At 53.4% G+C, this 25,588-nt stretch overlaps 1 protein-coding gene across 3 annotated transcripts in view; it reads right to left on the reverse strand.

Moving 5' to 3' along the window:
- LOXL2 (lysyl oxidase like 2) overlaps window positions 1-25,588 on the reverse strand; it is an 87,292-nt gene that overhangs the window by 18,378 nt on the left and 43,326 nt on the right. The window contains exons 4-7 of one of the 3 annotated variants that reach the window (XM_059371851.1): window positions 20,817-21,028; window positions 14,765-14,987; window positions 10,444-10,645; window positions 3,883-4,034 (exon numbers count right to left, since the gene is read on the reverse strand). In XM_059371851.1, coding sequence (XP_059227834.1) covers window positions 3,883-4,034; window positions 10,444-10,645; window positions 14,765-14,987; window positions 20,817-21,028 — 789 coding nt within the window. Of the gene's footprint in view, window positions 1-3,882; window positions 4,035-10,443; window positions 10,649-14,764; window positions 14,988-20,816; window positions 21,029-25,588 lie in introns of all 3 variants that reach the window. The other 2 variants (XM_059371842.1, XM_059371860.1) reach the window with 2 other exon arrangements.

The following is a 25,588-nucleotide window of genomic DNA, read 5'->3' on the forward strand; positions in this document are numbered from 1 at the left end:
CGCGAGTGTAAGCTCCTAAGAGCAGAGCTGTGTTTGTGCGGTTTCCTGTGTGATCGAGAATTAAGACGGTACCTCACAAATATCAGGCTCTCCAACAATACATTTGGAAAGAACGAATGAATGATCAGTCTTATGGACTGAAAGCATGGACCAGCTTAGGCGAGCTCAAGCAGAGAGATCTAGAGATTGGGGAAGGGCTCTAAAAATGCTCGCCTTCATCCAAACACCTTACACTGCTTCCTTTATACGCCTAGCAATTCATTCCTTTGGGACAAGGCATGACGCCTCCAGGAACCCTCACATACTGGGCTGTTGCCTTGCCAATTCTTAGAAACAGCATAACTCCTGGGACATACATCTCAAATCTTATTATGGATTTAGGAGTTTCAAAGGTCAATGAGGTCAGCTGGCAAAAAGACAAGCCAAGGGCAGCCATGATGCCGGGTCTACCTCCCAGGCTTGTGGAGAGGAAGATTTAAATGAGATAATTCATGGAAAATCCTCACATCGTTAAGTGCTCAAGAAATATTAGTCAGCATCCTAGTAATGATCTTTATTAGGGTGGAGTCCCTTCAGAAACCAAAACTCTCTTCAGAAGAACTAGAAGGGGTTCTAGGCAAGAAGAAGGCTGGCCTTTGGGAGGCCAACATTTGTCTTCTGAGCGTTTCTGGGCTAAGAGCCGGGGTGAAGGTAGGCACTGGACACGGTCTTAGATCTGGATCATACTTTACCCACGACTAACATATCTTTGGGTCTATGTAAAAACACAGACAAATAAGAAGAGCAGAGCCACTGAGAAAATCCCAGAACAGCAGAAGGCAGGCTACCGGGCTTCAACATGCCAAGGAAAAGGCAGCACCTTGGGCAGGGTGTGTGTTTAAACCTATCAGGGGCATCTCTAGGTCACCACGGGCCATCCCCCTCCCCTTGCCCCCACCAAGCCCGTGCACCCTGGGGAGGTGGAGGCTATGGGAATGAACCATCCGGTAGGCCAGGTGAGCACTGAGGCTAATGCCAGTGGGCAGTGAGGCTAAGAGCAGAATGACTTTTAATCGGGTTTGTTACTGTTTTAGAGTTCCTTGTGGACAGTGCCTTGCCTCATGGACTATTGTAACAGTCAGTGACAGGGACCAGGGTTCCACAGCTCTGGGAGTTTCAAGATGCACTGTGGGCCTTTTCTTATTTTCTAGAGAAGACCAGAGGGAGCAAGAGGCCAGCCATGAAGCTCTAACATAGCCCAGGACACCGTTCTCCATGCCCCGGGCCCCACTCTGAGGCCCCAGCATTCTGGAAACAGCCAGATGTGCCAGCTAGAGGTGTTCTGCCCTCACCAGCATGGGAGGAACACCGAGAGGCCTCGGGTCAGCCAGCGAGGATGCCAGGGAGGGTCCAGCGTCCTTAGAGTTTCTGAAAATAACCCTGGCACTTCCTTATTCCTTTGATTCTCGATGGCAGTAGTCTGGGGTCTGAAAGAAGGGCGTGGAGCACGGGCAGCTACGTTCTCCTGAACACCAACAGGGAAAGCAAAACCCTTCCCGCCAGTGGCGTCCAGCAAGGCTGCCTAGTGTTTTGATAAGGTTGTGGTTAACCAGTCCCACACCTATTTTGGGACGTGAGGGGGTAGGAGGCAAGGGAACACGACCCGGATGTCAGCCTGAAAGGAAGTACAGGCACTTGCCAACTCAACATTCCTCACACAGGCTTGGCCTTGCTAACCAGGCCAGGCCAGGGGAGGCCCACAGCTCAGAGGTGAACCGGTGGTCAGCAGGGGTGGTCGCCCGGGAAGCCCACCTGCCCTTCCTAGAGCCTCCTGGGCTTGGCTACCCCCTCCCAGCAGCAAGAGGAATGAGGCTTTGCTGGGGCCGGATGACCAAAGCTGCCGGCTTCCAAGTGTGCGGTCTCTAGTAGCCATTCAAGAGAAAAGTCAATTTCCTACCAAACGGGGGTGGCAGAGAAGCCAGGGAAATCATCTCTCTCAACGTCCTTCTTTCCAGAGGAGTAAACTCAAGCCTCAAAGAAATTATGGAAGGAATCAGCCAGTGAGTGACGGCAAACTGACTGGTGTGCCCATAGAATTCCTGCGCCGCAGCCCAACCCATTAATATGGCTGTATTGGGAGAAAGGGTGTTTCAAGAGGTAATTACATTAAATGAGGTCATAAGGATGGGCCCTAGTGCAATACGGTGGGCACACTTATAAGACGAGGAAGAGACACGGGGGATGCATACACTGAGGCCGCATGAGGACACAGGAGGAGGCGGCCATCCGCAAGCCAGGGAGAGAGGCCTTGGCAGAAACCAGCCCAGCCAGCACTTTGATCTTGGATTTCTAGCCCCTCCAGTTGTGAGGACCAACATTTTTAGCGTCGAAGCCTCTCAGTGGTGTTTTGTTATGGCGGCCCCAGCAAACCAACCCGTGATAACAGCTGAGAGTCTTGGCGGTTCTGTCTGGCATACCTGCCGGTGCCCTTGGCAGCCCCGAGCCACAGCACGTGACGGGCTGGCCTGCTGCAGGGCCGAGGCAACCCGTATGGCCTGTGAGACTTTCTTTCACAGGGGACCTTGCTCATTTCCTTCCCTCGGGGGATGGGAGGCTGGGGTAAAATCTCCCAGGCCTCCTGCTTGAGCTCAGGGAGCACCTGCTGGACCCTGGAGGGCCCATGCAAGGGTGAGGCCGTTGGTGCTGGGAGCACAGTGTCCCTGCTGGCATCACCGAGCGCACAGCCTGGTTCAGCCATCCCAACCACAAAGTGCATCTGCAAAACATCACTTTCTTTGGCCTAGGACTTTCATTTGGGTTGAAAACCCCACTCCACCCACCCACCTCCAATCAGCCTAAAGGTCAGGCTGCCGCTGCATACCAGGACCGGGGCACGTCACCTTCCACATCTCCGTTCAGCTATCTTGCACGGTTGCCAGACGACTGGAGATGGCAAGCGTCTCCCGTAGCCATGGACTTGTGGCCCATGCTCCCACTCACCCACAGGCAAACGCACAGCTTGGCTGGGGGCTGTGGGGGTCCCAGTTTGGATCCAAACGCATGTCGTGGCTGACTGGTTTGGCATGCCGGTGCCAAGGTCAAGAATCACGGTTGAAGCAAGAACCCAACAGGGGGGCCATCTTGCGCCCTGATGTGTCTGCATTTGCTCGTTTTTAAAATAAGCACTTAAGAAACTCTTCCAACGGGCCAATCGGGTAGCAGGTGACGCCTGGGACTCAACCAAATACGTGGGACAGTGAAGAGCAATGAATAGAATGTACTAGACCTTTCCTGAAGATGGGGGAGACCAAGAGGAATTCATCTTGTTGGCTAGCCCTGTGGGAAAAACCACCCAAGCCTGGAGACACGCTGATGTAGGATATTAGAGACTTACCTCAGGAGAGGAAAGGTGTGTCTTTGGTATAATGTTGTTAAGGTTTCCCTGTCTTTCCCTCTGGTTACCAAACTACACTTTTCTGTCCCCAAATAATGTCTATACCGTGCTTACCATTGTGTAACTTATAGATCTGCTGTCAATGTGGTTGCCCTGGGTCCTTGCACAGGGATCATGCCAAGGGTGTCACAGGTGCTACGGACCTTGAGACCCTTACAGAAAGGACTAGCGATCACGCCACATGTTCAGTCCCCATGCAGGGGGTGGCATGCAGCAGGGGCCTGATATCTGCCCCTGAGGAACAGCGTGCTTATCCATACATTTTCTCCCTCGGCACACTTATGGAGTGCAAGGCGACAAAGTCGTTAATAGTGACAGCAGCAGAGCCTGACCCTTTCTGAGCTCATCCTCAGAGGACTCAAATTCCACCTGTGAGAACCCTTGAGTGTGAGGCCACCTGGCTCAGACTTTCTAGGGCTCAGTGACCAAAACAGAGCACAGCCCCTCACCTTCTTCTGGAAGCCCATGGCAGGGATGTTACATCTCACGCCGGCATCTTCCTCGTGGTTGCAGCCCTGAGACTCGGCATTGAATTTGCAGTCTATGATGGACTTCTCATTCCCGGTGCACTCGATTTCGTTGAGGTGGATGGGTCCTATTCCTGCGGGAGGAAAACAAGCATATGCTACTGACAGCTTCCAGAGGAAAGTTTCTGGAATGTGCAAGAAAGTCCTAGACAGGAAGGACGTGTTTGTCCCATCCTCAAACTCTTCCAGCTGCGTCCCATAATCAGCTCAGGCTCCAGGGCTCCTCTCCATGGGGAGAATTGCTTCTTGTCTTGGGATTCACTTCTCCCCTGAAAGCAAATCAAATGTGCCACTAACTTTCTGCACGACCCTGGCCAATGCACTCAGCCTCTCTGAATATTGGTTTTCTTCTGGGATAAAGCGTTGGATGAGAAGACACTTAAGGTCCCTCTTCAACTTTAATACCCTGTGTGTTTTGAACCTGAAGGGGTGACTAGCCCTACAGAATTAGAGTCCCTGCAGGAAAGTGACAGCACGATCAAATTGGATAATTTGAACAGAGTTAGAAAAAGGGATTTTGAAAATAAAGGTAAGGGGTGCCTGGGTGGCTCATTCAGTTGTGTCTGACTTTTTCTTTCTTTCTTTCTTTTTTTTTTTTTTAAGTATGTCTGACTCTTGATTTCAGCTCAAGATCTCAGAGTCCCGGAATCGAGCCCTGCACCAGGAGCCATGCTCAGCAGGGAGCCTGCTTGAGGATTCTCTCCCTCTCTCTCTCTTTGTCCCTACCCCACTCATGTGCACGCATACTCTCGTGCTCTCTAAACTAAATAAATAAATCTTAAAAAAAAAAAAAAGAAGATAATAAAGGTATGGACAGAGTGTAGGGAAATCACAAAATCACAACGGGTAGTCCAACACTCAGATGCTAATAACAATGGGACACAGAAACAGCTCCTAGACCTGCAGGAGTGAGGGGGAAGATACATATCCGACCCGGAGAGCAAAGAAGTTGTATGGAAAGGCCACCTGTTAAGAGCCATTACTGGTCCAAGAGGGACACAGCGGCTTGCAGGGACCCTGCAAGGAGAAGAGACACCTGGCCTCCCACCTCTCCCCTGCCTTGTCTCCTGCCAGTGTTCCCTGCTGCACGCACCTGAGTGTGCCCCCCGGGCACTGGCAGTGTGGACAGGGGAGCTGCTGGGGCAGAGACAGCAAATCATCTGACAAGTGACCAATGGTGAACATGCAGGGAAGCTGCTCTCTTATGCACCCACATAACCACGGGGAGCCCCCCACTGCTGGGGAGAGAGAATTCCTAACCTGACCAACCTCGACTTAGCTCAGCTCACAGGGTTACCTCCCCTCTGTCTAGCCCATCAACGTGGATGGAAGCCCAGTTATCTCTGGGAGCTCTGGGCTGCACTGACTCCCTCTTTGGTCCCCGCCCTGCCTGGGATCACCTCTCTCTCCTGACCCTCACCCACCATCCTCCTCTCGCTCAGGTCCTGCCCCTCAACACTCAGAGACTCACCCCTCATCTGACAGCTGCCCTCCCCTAAGCACCGCGCCCCCCCCGGCCTGTCACTTTCATCCCCATCAGAGTGAACTTCTTAGAAATGTTGTCTGTTTTGTCCCCTCTATTTCCCCGGCCAGCAGAAGGACCATCTCCCACCTGCTTCTGTGGGAAGTCCGGCTCGATGTTCTCAGCAGAGCCCAGAGCTCATCTCCGTATCCCCTCTCCCTCTGTGGTTGACAAGGAATCTGTCACCACACCTGTGTCCTCCCCTAAATTTGGGTGCTCTGCGTTTCTGTCGTCACAACGCTCATCACACCCTGTCTTCTCCCATTTGGACAAATGCAACAGCCTCTAGGCTCTGTCCTGCCTGTTCATTCCAAAGTATTTGCTGCAGGGTAGCCCAAGAGAGCTGTTAATGCCTGTTGAATCAAGTCACTCCCCATCTAAAGTCTCTGGAATGGCTTCTCACTGCATTGAAGGGTAAAATCCACAGTCTCCAGGGGGCCCGTTCGGCACAATGTGGCCTCTCACTTAGCCTTCTGACTCAGCCTGCTCCTCCCATCTCCGCTGTCCCACCACCTCCTCTGGCTGCTTAACTGAGCTTAGCTTTTCCTCTGCATGTATCCTCTGTCCAGCCCATCTTCTTCTCCCCCTCACCAGCTAACTCTCAGCCTTCAGGGCTCGGCTTTGACCACTTTCTTCGAGAAGCCTTTCTGACTCCTGTCTGAGCTGAGCCCCTCTGTTCCGTGTCTGCTTCCCTACTGGGCTGGAGGCCCCATAAGGGCAGACGTCATGTCTGTGTTCCTTCTGTGATCTCCGTTGCAGAGGTTTCCAGAGACACTCGGTATCTAGGCTCACCAAGGCCAAAATTAACATCCAGGAGCAACCTATGTTAGCAAGAGAGAGCCAAGTTTCCCTTCCCTTGGAAATTCACAAATTCACAAATTCAATTCACAAACAATAAGGCTTCCAATTCAATCGATTAAAACACAGTGACTATAGCTGGAAGCATCCGAGGTCTCAGAGCACAGAGGCTGTGACAGTACAGACCCCGAACAGGGTCCTCAAGGCAAGCAGGAGTCCCAGCTCCAGGAATCAGGTGGACACAGAGACGGGCAGCACCCTTGGACCTGAGTGTCCGATGTGGGGCTTGCTTGACGACTGTCAGAAGGATGGCGTGTATTTCTTGAGCACTTACTACGTACGTGCTGGTTCCTGTACTACACACATCGCGTACATGAACTCATCAAGTCATCGCCAGTCAGTACAATGAGGAAACGGGAGGCTGACGATGAAGTAGCGAGCCTGATGGAGGGACCGGGAGGCAAACCAGGCAGTCAGGCTCCACAATGGGATTCTCTCCTGATGAGAAAAGCCCCGTGTGCGGGACGAAAGCAGAAGGTTGCCGTGCAAAAGCGCGGAGCGTTTGGGAGTGCCTGTGTTCTTCATCTGGGGATGCTCTCTTGGCCCCTCCAACACCTCTTTTTGCTGACCTAGCTAGAGGTCCGCCTCCAAGGATCTCAAAGCCTTCCTTGGACCCCACTCTGCCAGACACCAGCTCACTCCCACCTGCAGCTTCTTCTGTCCACACCTCTCCCTGGGAGGCGAGGAGAGACTAGAGGAGGGAGCCTGCGTCTCCTTAGGGAGCGACAGGCGCTTTCAGAGCCCTACCTCCCTCATCTGTCAAAGGCCATAATGACATCTCTCTGGCAGGGTGGGGTTGAGAAGGAATGACAGACACCAAGGATGGTCAGTTACCAGCGGCTCAGGAAGCGGTAGAGTATCCGGATCCCATCTCATATCCCGTGGCCCCTCTGAATGCAGGTTCTCTTTGAGGGAGGCTATTTCTAGTTTCCCCCCTTTGACCCGAGCCCCAGGGAACCAGAAACCATTACTGTAAATGTTTGTGGAATAAATGAATTCTCATTTCAGGGCCCAGCCCAAACAGTCCTCAGTGAACGCTTATGAATCACTGGCCTACGGGACTGGCCCGGGGAGGAAAGGTTTGTACAAGAGCCTAATGTGCTCTAGACTCCAACTAACAACTGGTTGTCTCCTTCCAGCCTCACTTGTATAAATGCCCACAGGGTTCTCAGACACATGGGGATGGGGATCCGGAGGGCGAGCCCCACGTTCCTGAGGTAGACACACTCACGGCACAGAGATGGGAACACCAGTGTTTCTCACTGTTTTCCTGCAACTCCCAGTTCTGCAGGGTGGAAGGCGTCCCTGAAGGCTGCTGGCCTGGGTCTACCGAGGCTTGTAGTGCCTGTGGGCATCCTGACTCCCAGCATTCGCCTGCTCCTGGTTCTGGACTGACCCCTGCATTATTCCTCTTCACGATGCCTTCCCCACCTGCACCTTGGCCCTATTCTTCCCCCAAATATCAAGCCTTGGCCCCGGGATGGGAGGGGGGTACTACAGGCCAGGGCCGAAGCAGAGCACTGGGATAAGCCTAACCCCCTGGAGTGGTGTCACAGACTCTAGACCCACAGTCAACTCTTCGGGTCCCAGTCACATTTTTAAGAGCCCAGTAGAATATAGTACGACATAGCATGGCATTTTGCATGTCGTAGAGGTCAGCACTGTTTCCAGAAACTTCTGTTTCAGCTTTATGTGCATGGCCTGTCCCATCATGTGTATTTATGCTGTGGGATGTCAGGCAAAGGGCTTTCTAAGCCACTGTTCTAAAGCTGCCCTGACCCACACAGCCACTGACCACACAGAGCAAGTGGACCATGGCCCGTCCACACCGAGATGCTCTCTAAGTATAATGCACAGCTTAGAGTTCAAAGTTTGGTAGGCAAAATGTACACTATCTCATTAATAGCACTGATGGTGATGACATATTGAAATCATAATATTTGGGATATAGTGAACTAAGGGAAATATATTATTAAAATTAATTTTTTTTCTTTTTATTTATTTGGCTCCAAGACAATTTAAAATTACTTCTGTGGCTCCTGCTATATTTCTATTGGACAGCTAAGGGGCAGAGTGCTCAAAATTCTTTACCAAGCATTCACTCAGCTGATCCTACTTATGCAACTGGAATTCATTCATTCATTCATTCATTCATTCATTCATGTGTTCTTCATAAAATGAACAACCTAGAGCACTATGAGTCAGGTACAGACTCAGCATTAGGGATACAGAGGTGAAGGACACAGCCCCTCTCCTCATGCAGCGCTGGGTCTTGGGAGGAGGTGGTCGTGGAAACAGCCAGCTGGAGTCCAGATGTGTGCAGGGGGTCCCAAGGCGCAAAAGCACAGTGTCTGACTCCGACCTGACCTCCAACCTGATGATAAGAGCGGGTCTCAGAGAATCATAGGAGGCTGGAGCCATGACTCCAGTGTAGAATCTGAAACCCCAGGTTTTGCTCAAGGTCACCGAGCAGGGAGGTAGCAAGGCTGGGACTGGGGCTCAGACTGCTGGCCTCTTAGTCCTTGCCTTTCACATCCAAACTATGGGTGTGGTTGCTCAGTCCATTGACCAGAGCAGGGACTGAACTGACTCCATCTGCTCTGTGACTTGACATTGACTGTGGACTTTTCCCTTCCTGCCTACCAGAGTTGACCTGCCCAGAGTGGTGGCAGATCATAAATCACCCAGTGGTTCTTTCACGACAGCATCAAAAATGCCAGCGGTCTCTTCCAGAGTTTGGTAGGTCCCTGGAAACCTGCGGCCGCTCTGGGCAGTGAAGTAACTAGGTCAAATAGCACACGCCCACAATAGATGGAATGCTTATGTCATCCAGTGCTTATTTGTTTCTCAGAATGAGTGGGCTTTGTCCCGCAGGCCTTGGGAAAGCACAGACCAACACATCAGCCAATGGGGGGCCTGGACTGTGGGGGTATTTGCCATCCAGGGGAGCTCCAAAGAGCTCACCATGACTAGGGAGAAGAGGACTGGCCTGCGGTATAACTGAGGCTTCTAGTTGGCATAACGCAACGTCAGAGGCCAGCCTAGATCCCTAACCTTCTGTGCATGCTTAGGAAGCTTGTGGGATTGCAGAATGGGGATTCTGAATGTGCACAGGACTGGGCCATGGTGGACATACCAGGAGAAGCCCAAATCTGAGAGCTAATGACTCGGGTTTCAGATTTTCTCCACCATTCATTATGAAGGCTTGTCCTCTCATGCCTCCAGGCCTTGGCTGTTGGATCAGATGAACTGAGGTCCTCCCCAGCAGGGCATCTCTGATTCCAGGACTCTCTCTCCAGTCCACTGGGCTGTTCCTTCCTCCAGCCTGTGATCAATGACCTCACCACATTCCTCTCTGTCTCTGCGGGGCGATGGCCCTTGTCCGGCAGTATGGAAACATCTCCCCACAGGACAGGATGCCCCACCCTTGTCAGAAAGGGAAGCTGTCTGTCATGTCCTCATGTCACGTTTACATCACTGTTCTCAATGAAATGACCTGCTTGAAAGCCTCTTATACTTTTGTTCTCTGCTTAGATGAAAGATTTGTTCGGGACACTTAATAAGAACCAGGCCCCTTCTCGTTAGCATCACGTGACATCCAGAGCGGGGCATCCTGTTCCCAGTCTCTGGTGGCAGGGAGAGAATGTTTGTGGGGCTATGCTAGAGTGGGAAAGTGAGATGACTTTTGAGATTCTTGTGTGCCTGGGGTGGGCCACGGCCAGAGGAATTCTGAGATCCTGTCCTAGAGGAAGGGCCTGAGAATTCCAGCTTTCTCGGTGGGGCAGTGGAGAGCACTGGGTTGCGAGCTAGGAGACCTCCATTAAAGTCTTCATGGGCTGCTAATAATGTTGTCTGATCTTGGTTACTCACTTCTTTCTCTGGGTCTCAGCTTCCAAATTCATAAAATGGAAGTTCGGGGTTCTAAGTTCCCTTCCAGCTCTGACTACTGGGAGAGGCCTGGCATTCTCGAACAGGGCAGCAGCTGCAGGAGGGAGGAGGCCAAACAGGAAGACCCTGAAAAGCCTGAAGCCAGCCTGCTGGGGCTGGGCTCCCTGTGCCATGCTCCCCATAGAGAGACCCCAGAACGTTTCCCCAGTCCTTACCTTGCCCCAGCTGGGAGCCAGTGATGGCCTCTTTGGCACTCCCGAAGCCCAGTTCTCTGCAGACGACGCTGGCAGACACCAGGTCCCACTTGTCATCACAGACAGTGCCCCATTCTCCGTTCTTGAGCACCTCCACTCGGCCCTCCCCGATGTTGGCACCACCTCTCAACCGCACCAGAGGTTGCTGGAGAGACACACGGTCCTGCTGAGTGCAAAAGCCGAAGCACGTTCTGCAGGCAGGCACTGCCCATCCACCCTCTCTTCTCTGCCGCCCCCCTCTGCAGCGAGGTGCCTGGGCTAGGAGCTGAGCCTGTGCAGGCACCTAACCAAGAAGGTGGGGGACTGAGGCAGTGGACACTGCGCGGGGATGGGGAGCCTGCCGCGTGTCCTCGCACTGCACTTCCTGCTACCGCTACCTCTGATTCTACCCCAGGTCCAAATCAGCCTGGCTCTTCAAGAGGCAGCCCCACTAGGTGTGCAGAGAGGGTGGGTGCTTACAGCTTATTATTTTTTTTTATTAACATAGAATATATTATTTGCCCCAGGGGTACAGGTCCATGAATCATCAGGCTTACACAATTCACAGCACTCACCATAGCACATAAACTCCCCAATGTCCATCCCCCCCAGCCACCCCATCCCTACCACCCGCCTCCAGCAACCCTCAGTTTGTTTCCTGAGATTAAGAGTCTTTATGGCTTGACTCCCTCCCCAGTCCTATCTTGTTTTATTTTTTCCCTCCCTACACCCCATGACCCCCCACCCTGCCTCTCAAATTCCTCATACCAGAAAGATCATATGATAGCTGTCTTTCTCTGATTGACTTATTTCGCTCAGCATAATACCCTCTACTTCCATCCATGTTCTTGCAAATGGCAAGATTTCCTTTCTTTTGATGGCTGCATAGTATTCCAGTGTATGTGTGTGTGTGTGTGTGTATTGTATAGTATATTGTGTGTGTATTGTGTGTATTGTATACGTATACACACACACACATCTTCTTTATCCATTCATCTGTTGATGGACATCTAGGTTCTTGCCATAGTTTGGCTATTGTGGACATTGCTGCTATAAACATTGGGGTGCCCGTGCCCCTTCAGATCCCTACATTTGAATCTTTAGGGTAAATACCCAGTAGTGTGATTACTGGGTCGTAGGGTAGCTCTATTTTCAACTTTTTGAGGAATCTTCATACTGTTTTCCAGAGTGGCTGCACCAGCTTGCATTCCCACCAACAGTGTAGGAGGGTTCCCCTTTCTCCGCGTCCTCGCCAGCACCTGTCATTTCCTGTCTTGTTAATTTTAGCTATTCTGACTGGTGTGAGGTGATATCTCACTGTGGTTTTGATTTGTATCTCCCTGATGCCGAGTGATGTGGAGCACTTTTTCATGTGTCTGTTGGCCATCTGGATGTCTGCTTTGCAGAAATGTCTGTTCATGTCCTCTGCCCATTTCTTGATTGGATTATTTGTTCTTTGGGTGTTGAGTTTGATCAGTTCTTTATAGATTTTGGATACTAGCTCTTTATCTGATATGTCATTTGCAAATATCTTCTCCCATTCTGTCAGTTGTCTTTTGGTTTTGTTAACTGTTTCCTTTGCTGTGCAAAAGCTTTTGATCTTGATGAAATCCCAATAGTTCATTTTTGCCCTTGCTTCCCTTGCCTTTGGCATTGTTCCTAGGAAGAAGTTGCTGCGGCTGAGATCGAAGAGGTTGCTGCCTGTGTTCTCCTCAAGGATTTTGATGGACTCCTGCCTCACATCAGGTCTTTCATCCATTTTGAGTCTATTTTTGTTTGTGGTGTAAGGAAATGGTCCAGTTTCATTCTTCTGCATGTGGCTGTCCAGTTTTCCCAACACTATTTGTTGAAGAGACTGTCTTTTTCCCATTAGACATTTTTCCTGGGTGCTTATGGTTTAAACGCCCCTAAGTGCTCACTGACAGCTTGGAAACCGGGTGGAACACAGGGTTTATTTAATCACATGGGCATAAGAGCCAATTTCCACCAGTGCTCAGACCAGAACCTGCATGTCCATTCTCTAGCCGAGGTTCCCACTCAGCCACATGGCTCCCTCCCACTAGCGGTGCCTTGTGGCTGCCATGGCAGGGCAGGGCACAGTGATAGCCCCCAGGCTTACAGACCATGGGGACTGCTCTGAGCCAGGCACTAGCCAGAGAAGAGGCACAGGGGTGTGTGCAAACACCCGGAACCTACAAGCTTCAGGGAACAAACCAGATTCTGCCGGCTGCAGCCTGTTTGCCGTGGAGCAGTGCCCTCTCCCTTCCCCCACCAGCCGGCCCAAGCTGTCTAGCTTGGGCAGCTGTAGCTCCCATGTTCTGGAAACTGATCATATGGGCTTGTGGGTGGGAGCAACACATGGGAAGAGGAGGGGGAGGACAGGAGGTGGCTGCTCATTTATGAGGGGGCAGACCCTGTATTCCTCTAGCCTGATGGAGGCAGACTGCCCAAGAATCTCGTCCCAGCCTGGCAGTGACCATGCAGAGTCAGCTGGGCCCGGAGGAAAGAGAGAAACCAAGGGAAAATGTGATGCAAGACTCACTCCCCCTTTTTTTTCTAAATTCCTTTGGCATGAACTTGATTCCTTTGCTTTAAACCACACAGCAAAAGGAATTCCAAAACAGTAGGGTCTGACCCATGAGAAAAGCTTGGAGGCTCAGGCTGAGGCTGTAGGAAGGATGTGGCCATCACATCGTGTGGCAGGGGCAGGGGGCAAGCGAGGGTGTGTGGGGGATGCGGGCAGGGGTGTGGCACTGTCAGGGGGGCTGTCTATGTTGCCGGGCTGCGTGTGGGGGGTGGGGGGGGGCTGTGTATTTTGGAGGCCCCCGGGAGACTGAGGCGGTGGAGATGGCTGGCTGCTGGAAGCGTCAGGAAGGCACTCCAAATGGTTGATGGCTGGGCTCACGGTATTCGTTTCATTCTTTTCATTGAAGACTTTTTCTTTTGTGCGAACACACTGCCCCCCACCTGGGAAGCGGCACCCAACTGGTTTATCTGCCTCCCGCCCAGGCTTCCGTTTTCCTTTGGATGAGTGTTACCACCCCCTTCCCAAGAGCAGGTCCTTAGATGTTGACGGGGAGAGGAGGTGGCAGAGGGGAAAGATGGGAGAGACAGGGAGAGGGAAAGAGACTCAGAGTGAGGTATTTGAGACTGGGAAGGGGCTGCTCCTCCTGTCCCATGGCCTGGATCCAGCTGACACACCGTCTATCCCCATCATGGCCTTTCCCCTTCCTATTACCCGTGACGTGGTCAGAGCTCACCTGCCCGTGTGAGCGTGGAGGTTTTATCTGGCATGGGGAATCGCTCCTTAATAAATGAGCGGCCACCCTTCCTACCCTCCTTCTCCTCCTCCCGTGCTATTGCCACCCCCCAGTCCCCTGTGAGCAGTTTCCAGAACATGCACAACCCAGAGAACCTTTGGTGGACGTAGAAAAAAAGGTAGGGTATGATTTTCAAGGGAAGATAGAGGAGCGCACGTCCCCTGTTTGAGAGACTGTGTCTAGACTGCCATGGTGGGGACAGTTCACCTGTCCTAAGAAACCAGACACTCGAAACAGGGCTGTCATTGATGTGAGCAGATGTACTCCGACATATCTTGAACACACTCATACACACACAGTGAACATGTGTGCACATGCACATGCGAGAACACACGTACACATGAACACACATATGTGAACACGTATGTGCACACACAGGTGCTGCTTGCGCACTCAGAAGGTGACTGAGGGCTACGAGTGACACAGACATGAATGGCAGATTTTCCTTGTCTGTCTTGGTGAACACTTTTAAAAATCTTTATCCTTTCTGTTGCAGAACAAAACACGCTCAGAAACACTTGTAGCGGAGTTCAGGTGCTTTTGAGAATTATGCTGACTTTCCCACCACCCCCAACACTCCTGTCCTCTGGGAATTGAGCAGGACTCCCCTGCCCCTGCCTTTTGAGCCTGGCCAGAAGGCAGCGCACAGAGCCCGTGACAGTGGGTAGGAAGTGCTTTCCTCTCCTTGGTATCTGTCCTGCATGTAGAGGATTCTGGTCTCAGAGTGGAGGAGCAATGGTAGAAGGCCAGGTAGGGGTGCTGAGCATTTGGGGCCCTGCGGCACATCACACTCTAGAGGTGGCATCTATGGGCGAGGCCGGCCCGGACAGGGGTCCCACTACATTCCTACCCTGTAGGCAAGTGGTCTGAGCTGGGGCCAGCATTCCTCATTCTTTCCTGGGTGGGGGGGGTCCTCCGCTCCCTGGCCTACATCCCCCCCCCCCCCCCCCCTCAAGGAGCCAGACCTCTGGCCGTGTCCTCACCTCTGGCTTGTAGGCTTTCCGGAATCTCGAGGGTCCGTCAGGGCTGAAGACCTGGCCAGGCACACAGCTCACCACAGCCGGCAGCCCATTCTCACAGGTGACATTCTTCACTGGGTCCAGCAACACCTGCGGGCCGAGCTTGCAGCTGGAGATGTGGGCCTCCGTGCCCGTGCAGTCCATGGAGAACGGCCAGTAGCGCTGTTTCTTCCGGGCGGCAAACATCCTGCGGGGGGCCAGACGGGCCGGCTGACCAGGGCATCATAGCACCCACCCCCACATCGTTCCTTCCACGACTGGGGAATGGGGACACAGGGCCAGCTGCTATGCTGGCTGGCTTCTGGGGATCTGGTGGGGAATGAAACGGGCCACAGTCCATGCACCTGGACCTCAGCCTCGATGAGTGATAGAGCACTCGCTGAGCACCTCAGCCGTGCGGGACACCATGCTGGGCGCTGGGGAGCAGGACCTGGAAGGGCGGACATGGCCTCCTTCCCCCAGGTAGCCTAGGTGCTAGGAGAGGAGAGACTCAGGAGCGAGATAACACTAAAGCCTATAAACACAAAACGCAGGGATTTAAATGAGGTAAGATCCCCGGTCCCAGGAAATCCTCAGTCCCAGGCAAACCAGAATGGTTGCTCACCTAAACGCTTCAGAAAATTTCCACACAGTCGGTTGGGGTTTCTTGCTTGTGTCAACGAGCAGAACGAGCTGAATGTTAAACTCTCTCCCAGTGACACACAAGATCAAAGGTGTGGATCCAATTAGAAGCAACCAACGAGAATAGTCTTAAATCACCCCATGGGCTGAATCAAAGCATAACTTGTTGGAAATGAAAATGGTCATGAAAGTCAGCCACGGACCTTATCAAATATTCACATGGGAGCCAGTGAGGCTGATGGTGTCCATGGAGCATTGCCTAAGGGAAGGTCTTAGCCTGTATTATGCGTAAAGTATTCCTTTTTATGTGTTTCTGGAAGGCAGAATAAAGGTTAAGGTGAGCCAAAGTGTTTTCTAAAACAATAACCAACCGATAAATAAGGAACTGGTCAACAGAAAGGTAACCGTGCCTCAGGTTCCCCCTCTCCACATGAGAAGGGAATGGGATCTCCTTGGTAAGACTGCTTATACCACCTGTGAAGCAATTAAAACCACACACAGGAAGGGCTTCGTCTGTGTCTGTAAAAGCACCGGCAACTATCTCGTTAAAGGAGAAACAACGGCGATACGAGACGGTAGGGCTCCCCAGGGTTGCCGTCCTGAGACACGTTCTCAGGGAGGAGCAGGATTTGAGCTAGGCTCTGAATGACGGTGAGATTTGCCAAGGAAGGTGTCACAGGGCGTCCTCGGTCCTCTCAACGCCGTCCCAGCTCTCTGGGGGTCTGTGTGCTTGTCCCTGCTTGGCAGAACCACACACAGCCAGACAGACCCACAGCATTGCTGCCGGCTGCCCAGGGGAGGGGCCTCCCAGGGCAGGCTGGCCCAGGGCGGGGCAGACCAGGGCGGGCAGAAGAGGGGGTCCTGTTTCTGCTGGTAGGGGAGGCCTTGGGAGTTTCCACTTTGTTAAGGAGTGAAGGGATGTGAACACGGAGGAAGGTGAAATCCTACAGACACTGCCAATATTTTTTCTTAACCCGAAATTTCGACGGGTAATAGTTCTAGTGTACCTGTGTGCCCAATGACAGAGAATCTTTAAAAAAAGGACTCTCCTGGGAAATTTCCAAGCACTGTGGCCCCTCCCCACTTTGTGCACACGAGGCTGCTGCCTTTGAAATCACAACCTCCAGCTCGTTCCCCATGACACCCCTACCTCGGACTAGAGACCACCCTTGAGGGCTGTCTCCCGCTTGTTCCTCTGGCCACCTCCATGTTAGGTGAGCAAACCCACTTGGGGGAGACCAGCTGAGCAAGGCCTAAAACATCCTCTTGCTTCCAGGGTTCAGTGAACAGCGCCCTCACCCAGCAAGAGATGTACTGAGCTCAGTGTAGACTGCAGGGCCTACAGCAAACACAGATCTGCTCTGGTCTTTCCCAGGCAGGCCCTGCTTCTCTCTCACATCAGCTCACAGGAATGCACAGGCCTCCACTACACCGGGCAGCGGTCCCCCCTCCCCCACTCAGTCACTCAATGAGTCACCAGCTCCAGGGCCAGGTCCCGGGTTGGGGGTGGGGTGCAGACATGAGGCAAGTCCTGGGGAGGACAGCCCGGGCCAGGTCTCCTGTTTGGAGGGTGACTGGAGTGAGGGGCAGCTTTGGGCCCCGGGGGGCAGCCTGCTGGAGAAAGGGGTGTCTAGGCCTATGAACCCTCGGCGGGGTTGTTGCGCCCGAAAATGAAAAGTCCTCCTGGCTCTTCCCCAGCCAAGGGAAAAGCGAGATTTTGTTAGGGATCCTGCCAGCTACTGTGTATGCCTGTTCCAAGGATGAATTCCAGAATTTGGGAAATAACCACAAGATGGGCTCGGGGACCCACTGGGCCCACTGTGAGATGGGCCTGAGCTAAAACTCCATTAATCACCTGACCTTCAGGAGCCCCTCCTCTTACTGGAGAGCCAAAGTGACCAGTGGGTCTACTGGAAGCAGTGTCGTTCAGAGCCTGTGTCTAGTCCTGCTAAAATTCTGGTTATTTCCCCTTCCCCGGTGCACCCTTTGGTAAGAGGCCATTGGTCCCTTTGGGGAAGGCTGGGTAATTGATTAGCTGGGGTCCTTCTTCAAGGGGACCTGGCCTCCCCTTCACTCAAGGGGTCCTGCGTGTAAGCTGGCTCAGGTCTGGGACTTGGGGGAGGGGTGCAACTCTCTGTTTTTATGACTCATGTTTGATTTTTCTTCTCTCTCCTAGAGTTTCTGTCACCTAGAACGAGTAAGAATTCGGTAGGCTTCCTATCCATTGCTTCTAGGAACACCATGACCAACCAGCCCACACCATGGGTCTGTAGGGGTCAAGATGCTGTCATTCGGGAACCACGCTCACCTGGCCTTGGGAGGCTGAGTGCTGTCCCCCGGCCCTTCTGCCCTGGGATCCAGTCACATGCAGCCCCACTCCGCAGTTATGGGGAGGTATGGCCTGTAGAGAAGAGCTCTCCGGGAGTTCTTAAGAACGCCAGGGTTTCCCACACAGATTTATTCCTCAGTCCTAGGGCAAGCGTGTCTTCTGGACCCTCCCAGGGTGGGTGAGAGCTCAGATGACAAGTGCACTCCAATGTTTCAGTCTCTGTAAGTCTTTGAATCCCTTCCTTTGCGTGAAATCAAGGAGAGCTGGCATGTCCCTTTCGCTCACCGTGGGCCAAATTTTGGCCCTAGTCTCAGCCAACTAACCATATTGTTAAAGTTTTTCCTAACTCCTGAGAGGCAACATTAGAGGCAGAATCTCAGCTTCGTGAGCTCATATCAATAAATTAGCGTCAACACTGGGGTCCTGCTCTAAGAAAAAAAAAAAAAAAAAAAAAAAGATCACAAAATGCTCCTGGCTCCAAGAAAGGGCCTTGAAGCTTCAGTCTGATTAGCTTCAAGGAGCATTCATGGTTTCCCGGGGCCGGAGCAAAAGTCCACTAATGGCAAAGCAGCTGACTCCACTCCCGGCGACCCAGAGGGCACAAGGACTCTGAGGGACCTGCAGGAACCACCTGGAGGGCAGAGGGTGGCGAGCTGGGAGGCTCTGATGAAGAGCTGTGGCCCTGGCCCTGGGGATGACCGAGGCCCCTCTCTGGCCACCAAACACACCAGCTGGCAGACAGCAAAGGGGGCGAGGCCTCAGGCACCGCCCAGGTAAATGTCTAAGGCTGCAAAGCTTCTTCGGACCGAGTGGAGATGGCTAACCCCACTCTAGACAGAATCACTTTGAGAACGATTTTCTTCCCAGGGTGAAGGGCGTCCCTGGAACTGACGCACGTCAGCAACAGCAGGGACAGGGACAGGCTGCGGCAAGGGCTGGGGAAGGAGGCTGCTGGAAGGCGCAGACTCGGGGACCATGCAGGGTGACCCTCACTCGGCTCCTAGGCCTCTGCTGTCCATAGCCTCTCAGCACAGCTCCCAGACCCCTGTCCCTAGGCCAGCCCTGCCCAGCTCCTAGACTAAACAGCCGCCCCCCGTGGTGGGGCCCTGTGCCCTGTAGCCAGGCCCTGCCTTTGGGGTTGAGTAGAGCAGGAGCCTGGGGCTGGAGGGGGCAATAGCTGTGTGGAGAACACACCTGGACTCCCCAGTGTCCTGGACTCTGTAACCCCCAGTGCCCTGATCTGCAGGCCTGCATCTCCTTCTCTGTGGACTGAGGACTCGGACCAGGTGATGTCTGAGGCTGCTGCATGGCCTGGGAGTCCCCGTTCGTCACTAACAGCTTCCTCTAGCCAGCTGCCATCATGGTCCCAACAGCACCACTGAGGCAGAAACTTCCCAGTGTGCCTTTCTGTCTGGGGACCCAGCTGTCCGCTGAGTCTCAGAGGCTAACAGGAAACACGGCTACAAGCTTTAGTGCCCGCCCTCCTGCCCTCTCTGGCTAGGGTCGGGAATCAGCAGCGTCCTTAATCATCTCCCAACTTGGCTGAGAACACCACCCTCCGCTGTGGCCTTGGACGCCTCCCAGCCCTTGGGGCCTCTTCCTGTCCCAGTTTGAACAGGGAAGCCAGACACAGGGGTGGGAGGAGCGAGAAGACAGCTTCCAACCAGGCCCTTGAGAGGATCGCTTGGGGCACAGCCGCCAAACGCAGATCTGAGACCCCTCCTCGAAAGCAGGAAGGGGACTCAGGACCATCCTCAGCTAGGGAGACGGCTTTCAAATGCTCTCTGTACAAGGCATGTGCAGCCTGGCCTTGGTCTGATGGCAGCCTTCCCACTAGGACTGGGCTGGGGGCTGTGGTGGGGCCAGCCAGGGGAGGGGTTTGCTTTTCTTGGCTCCAGTGGGTCGGAAAAGCTGAGAAGGTGTCCCCAGGGAAGGAGCTGACCAGCTGTCGGGAGCTGGCCAGAGACTCAGAGGCCTGAGACCACTCCGCCTCCCAGCTGCCCTGGGCTACCAGGAAGCTCTGGGCCTTATCTTGGCTTGCGGGGGGGCGGGGAGGGGGGCGGAGGGTGGGAATCGACACTGCAATCATCCACAGGGGTGTTGTGAGCCTTCCTGGCTGCCCACGCTCACCCCAGTGGCCGACTGGGGCTCTAACCAAAGGCGCGGGGCCAAGCCCACGGAGTGATGCAGCCCACCCTGACCCCAGGGATCTGGAAGTAGAGCTTGGCTTGGAACCCACGTCTTGTGACTTCGAAATTCCCTGCCCTTGGTTTGAAAGGAGAGAGGCAGTGTTGTGAGTCCACACTCTCTAGGAGGGCAGACCCGGAAGCTGGAGACCTGTGTTCGGACCTTAGTTCCTACTTTTTTTGACCCGGAAACAGCCCCCTAATTCCTGGTGCTGTGAGGGTTCGGGGCTAGGAGCAGAGCCCATCCCACAGATGGTCAGAAACAGACCGTCATTACCATTAGTAATAAACAGACCTCATTAATAATGAGGAAGACCCCACTGTCAACCAAGGTACTCCAGTGGCAAGCCTGTCAGGGGGCCGAATCCCTTCACAGGACACCCCTCGGGGCAGGTTACTCTGAGTCTCCTTGGTATCTCACCTCTCTGCCCCCCAGGGAGATGCTAACTTTGGAAACCATACCAGCACTGTAAGGTTTAACCAGGATGGGTGTAACTGAGTCAAATCAACCATTTTTTAATTTCCTGACAGTTGCTGAAAGGCCCAGATTATCCTCTCAATAATCACTTGCTGAGGAAAAGTGGACATGTCCCCTGAAGCTGGCATTGCCCCGCTCCTGGCCTGGCTAGTACTGTCCTCGTTCAACCCCTGTTGTCACTGTGAGGACCGTCTATCCCGACTGGCGGGATTTCTCCAGGCTCGAGCACCTTGAACTTCATCTCTGCTCTCACCGACCTTCATCACACTTTGGGGGGGTATGTGTCTCCCACAGGACAGGAGTTTCTCAAGGGCAGGCTTGGCGGAGGGTCACGGGTTGGCCTGCCACGACGTACGGCAGGAAGGACTCTCCTTTGTGTGTGTGGGGGGGGGGTGCCCTTACTTGTACACTTTGGTGTTGTACGTCTTCTCCCCGGGGAAGCCGAACATGCCACAGACCACTCGGGAATTCTTGGCTGTCCAGTGCTTGTCGCAGATCTGCTTCCAGGTCTTTCCGTCCTTCACCTCCACATAGCCCTCTGTCACAGGCATGCGCCTGCGGTAGGCCGACAGGATGGCTCGGATCCGGATGTCCTCCACCTGGATGTTTAGGTTCTGGAAGGGACAAGGCACAGAAGCAGAGGAGTTACTTGCCTGGTCTGGCCACGGAGAGGTGGCGGTCGGCAGGGCCCTCTGGCCTCAGGTCCTGCAGGGCGGTGGGGGTGGGGGCGGGGTGGAGGGATGGCAGGCAGGGCCCAGGAGCAGTCAGAGAAGAGGCCCCCAGGACCCCAGCAGCTTCTCCTACAGCCTCCAAAAAGCCCAGACAGCACAACGCGGCAGCCTCCATCCGTGGGTTCTCAAAATAAATGTGGAACAGAAAACGTGTTCTCTTTGAATTCTCAAGTTATATATTAAAAACAATTGGGATTTTGTATGTTGTATTTTACTCCAAAGCATGTCTGTGCGCGCATGTGTGCCTGTACGTGTGGGTCTCCCCACTAAGCTTTCAGTAAAATTGGCACTGAGCTGCAAGGTCCCTGCCTCATGCCTATCCCAGAGGCCCAAGGATTTGATAGAAGGACAGGGGCCTGGGGGAGGGCAAGCTGGATGAAAGGAATGGGGGGTTACCCGGAGTTAGTAGTTCCTATGCTCACCCAATCTGTCCCCAAACACTACAGGAGCTCCCTCCTGAATCTCTCTGTTCCAGCCCCTCCAATTTCTGCCCCTGTCCTATGGGACCACTACCAGCTCTTGCAAGGCTCCCTGGGTCCCTGCCTCCATCTCCCTCTTCCACCAGAGATGGCTACAGGGCCAGCCACCAGAGGTCTTTCTAAAAGAGTGATCTTGTCTCTTGACTATATAATAAAGCCCAGATTACTTAGGGAGGTGGCCACAGCCGGTCATGACTGACGCGCCCTGTGCCTCCAGTCCCTTCACGGTCCCCAGCCCCAAAACTATACTCAGGTCTGGTTAACTGCAATATAATAACATCTGTGTCCACCTGTGAGACCCACAAGGAGAGTTCTATGTGCATTCTCTTACGTAATCCTCAACGAACAGAAGAGGGTGGTTCGGAGCTCTTGCCATCCTGTCTTCCAGGTAAGAGAACTGCCTGACTCTAATTACTCCCGAGAACCACCTGGAGGCAGGGAGCGCAGGGTGAGGAGCCCTCTGAGCCCGGCCAGGGAGAGAGGCAGGGGGCCGCCCAGCACAAGATCCTGGCAACCCAAGTGCCTGAGCCCCTGTCCAGCCAGAATGCAAATGAACCATGAGCTTGAACAGAACCATTATTTGGGTGCCCTGGGATTCACGTCTCCTCACTCCAGCTTCAGGGTGTAAAGCCAGGCCCCGCTTCAGCAGCCCCGCTTCAGCAGTGGAAAGTCTGTGGGCTGGGAGTGATGGCATTTGGCTCTGGTTCCCTTCCACGCAGAGAAGGAAAGCGCCAGGGGCAGGACAGTGTTTGCCAACTTAGATCCTGGATCATTTACAGCCTCCATTCAGGCCACGGGACCTGTGCCACCAAGACACGTGGGACAGGGGTGAGCCAAGAAAGGGTCTGAGCTCCAGACCTGCCTGTGCACCAGCCCCCTCCTGTCTCTTCCCACCCCAGGAGGCGGGGCTAGAATGGCCAGAAGGAAAGTTCCTGCTGAGGCACCCGCCCTGGGACTACACGGGGCAGGTGGCTGGGGCCACCTTAATTAAATTCCGATCCTTCTCCCCTTTATTAAATTCCGACCCTCCTCCCACTACGCAACTCCCCACCCCCACCCCCTGCCAGCTGCCATGGGGCAGCAGTGTAGGCTCACTGAGCAGAGATGTGAAAGTGACCCTCGGTACCCCAGCTACCAGCGTGGGACAGGGGACGCAGCAGACCCACCCACGTTCCCTTGTCTCGGTGCAAGGTGGCATCTCTTCCGCAGAAATATGACAGTGACGTGGGGGAGCCAGGTGGGCTCAAGGATGTGGGAAGTGAGGTTTAGAGAGAGAATGTTGCTAGAGCAAGGCGTCCTTGTCCTTGTTCTTCCACCGACTCACTGCCTCTGTGTGTGTGTGTGATATGGTGTCTGTGTGGGTCTGTGTGTCTGCACGTGGGAGTGTGAGTCTGTCTGTGCACCTGTGCAGTGCAGGAGAGGTCTAGAGGGACTTGTTCTCTCCAAAGCCTTAGAAAAGTGGTCAGGATCGTTCCTTCAAAACGGAATGTCTTCTCTCTTCTCATGGAAGCATTGCTTTCTCATTCCGTCAGGCTCAGATTCACCTCAGTCATTCATTTATTCATTTATTCGTTCACTCATTCAAGAAAATACACTCTCTCCCCACTTGATGGACTTTGAAGGCTTCCTCCCTCTGGCCCCAAACACTGGGCCCTGTCTCTTCTCTGAATAACAAAACCCGCAAGGGCCCTCACTTATCAAACACCAACAGATTCATTACAGGGCGGGTTCTGGGCTCGCTCCATTCGCATGACAGCCCACGAGCAGGCTGATGGTACGCCCATGTTCCAGATGGAAAATGAGAAAATTTGGTGAGGTTTCACAACTTCTCCAAATGCACACAGCCAGTAAATAGGTAAACAAGGGTGAACACTGAGTTCAAACTCCAAGCCTGTGCTCCAGCCTTGGACTGCTGGTCTCTACCCTCCCACTCACACCCTGTCCAGTGCGAGGTACTGAGTTGACCCACACAGGGCAGGGTCAGGGGTTCGGCCTTCTGGATGGTCCCCTTGGGGCTCTGGTGCGAGAAGCCCTGAGTCAGACCAGAGTGTACGTGAGGGGAGACCTGCCTCCCAGCTGCTCTTGGACTTGGGCCAGGGGGTAGCAGGGAAACCCATCCTGGTGCACATTCAGAGCTCCCTGCTAGCTAATGAGCTCCCTTAGGCTGCTATGTACAGGAAAACACACACAGACACACAGAACTTCCCTCCTTACTTCACCGCCGTGGAATCTCTTCCATAACCACAAGGGTTAGATATTTTTTTTTCTCATAAGTTCAACTCCAAAAGAGAAGAGAAGATGTGAAACACTGAAACACAGACACATTTTTCTTTCTTTTCTAACAAAGGGCTCTCTAGACGTGCTGGTTATACATTAAGACCAATAGCCCAGAAGCTCGAAGAGCATCTAGCACATTTTTCAGATTACAATTAAAGTTTGAATGCTGTCTCTCTTGCCAGATATAAGAGTTCACCCAGATCTCCAACAAGGCCTTCCTCCAAGGAATTCACAGAACCTTCTAGACTCGTCCTACTCAGAACTCATCTCGTCCCCGGCATGGCTCCAGCCCTGGGAGTGAGGACCAGCTAGTTCCAAAAGGGCAAATCAAGGTGCAGGGAGGTGAGGCCCTGCCTTGCTTCAGCCAGAGGGGCTGGTGGAAAGAAAGGCTGACACAAGAGCACCACGCCTGGACTCCCAGGCTTGTGTCTGCACGACATTCCACATTTGCAGTGTCTGTGAATGACTTGCAAAAATTCCACAATGTGACAGTCTGGGGCTGTCGCCAAGGAGGAAAAATCACCAATTTTGAAAGCCTCGTTGAAGATTGCATCAGGTAGAGATACCAGGGGAGGAAAGGCAAGGCCTTCAAGAAAGACAGCCTATGAGGACATCGTAATTTGAGTACGAAGCACCCCCGTCCCGGGAGGCATGTTGGTAAGGGCCCCATCTTAGCCCAATTATCTTCCTTCCCTCTGCTTTAGAAGCTGTCCTTGAACATCAGCCCAGGCCTGCCCACCTGAGAAGGCATCCCGGGAGAGGTGTGGAGGAGGGAGGATGGCAGTGGTGAGCTACTCGAGCACGCGGTCATTCCGACGAGAGTGCACGGCTGGTTCAACCTCTGCTGGCTTACCAACCCCAGCCCCCTACTGCTAACAGCTCTCTGAATCCTGCTCTCTAAGCCCTCAGCTGCCTTTATTCAGCTGTGTCCACCTTCCCCTCCTCAAGTCTCCCATCGCTGCCCCAATCCCATCTCCATCTGCCAGACAGGTGGCAACGGGGGAACCTCGGGAATGAAATGACTGGAACTCTCACTTCACACAGGCTGAGTGTCTCCCTGGTGTGGAGGATTTGCGGACCCAGTCCACCTCTCACACCAGCTTGCCCACTGCGTGTAGTCATGTCTTGCTCCAAACCTTCCCATGGCTCCCCAGGCCTTAGGCGCCCAGGTCTGATCCATACCACACCCTCCCTTCCCTTTGTCCAGCCAGCGACCTTCTCTCACTGCCACAGACATCACTCCTTAAAGCCCAGCATTGAAACTCACAGGAATTCCCTCTTCCTTCTCTCTGAGTCCTACTGACTGCAGGGACAATCTCATTCATGCATTTGAACGTGTCTGTTAAATGCTCCTGGCACTGTGTGGGGCCCTGGGCCACACGGGCCAACCCGACACACCAGTCTCTTGCTGCACTCCTGACAGGATACAGACAGCACCATCTCCCCGACGAAGCTCCCCTCCCCCACTATCTGGTCCACAGAGATTGGATTTCTTTATTCCCCGCACATTTGCTTTTGTTTTCTTTTTTTAAGATTTTGTTTATTTATTTGACAGAGAGATCACAAGCAAGCAGAGAGGCAGGCAGAGAGAAAGGGGGAAGCAGGCTCCCCGCTAAGCAGAGAGTCCGATGAGGGGCTCGATCCCAGGACACTGAGACCATGACCTGAGCCAAAGGCTTAACTCACT

Source organism: Mustela nigripes, chromosome 1 (assembly GCF_022355385.1).
Source record: "Mustela nigripes isolate SB6536 chromosome 1, MUSNIG.SB6536, whole genome shotgun sequence".
NCBI lineage: Eukaryota > Metazoa > Chordata > Mammalia > Carnivora > Mustelidae > Mustela > Mustela nigripes.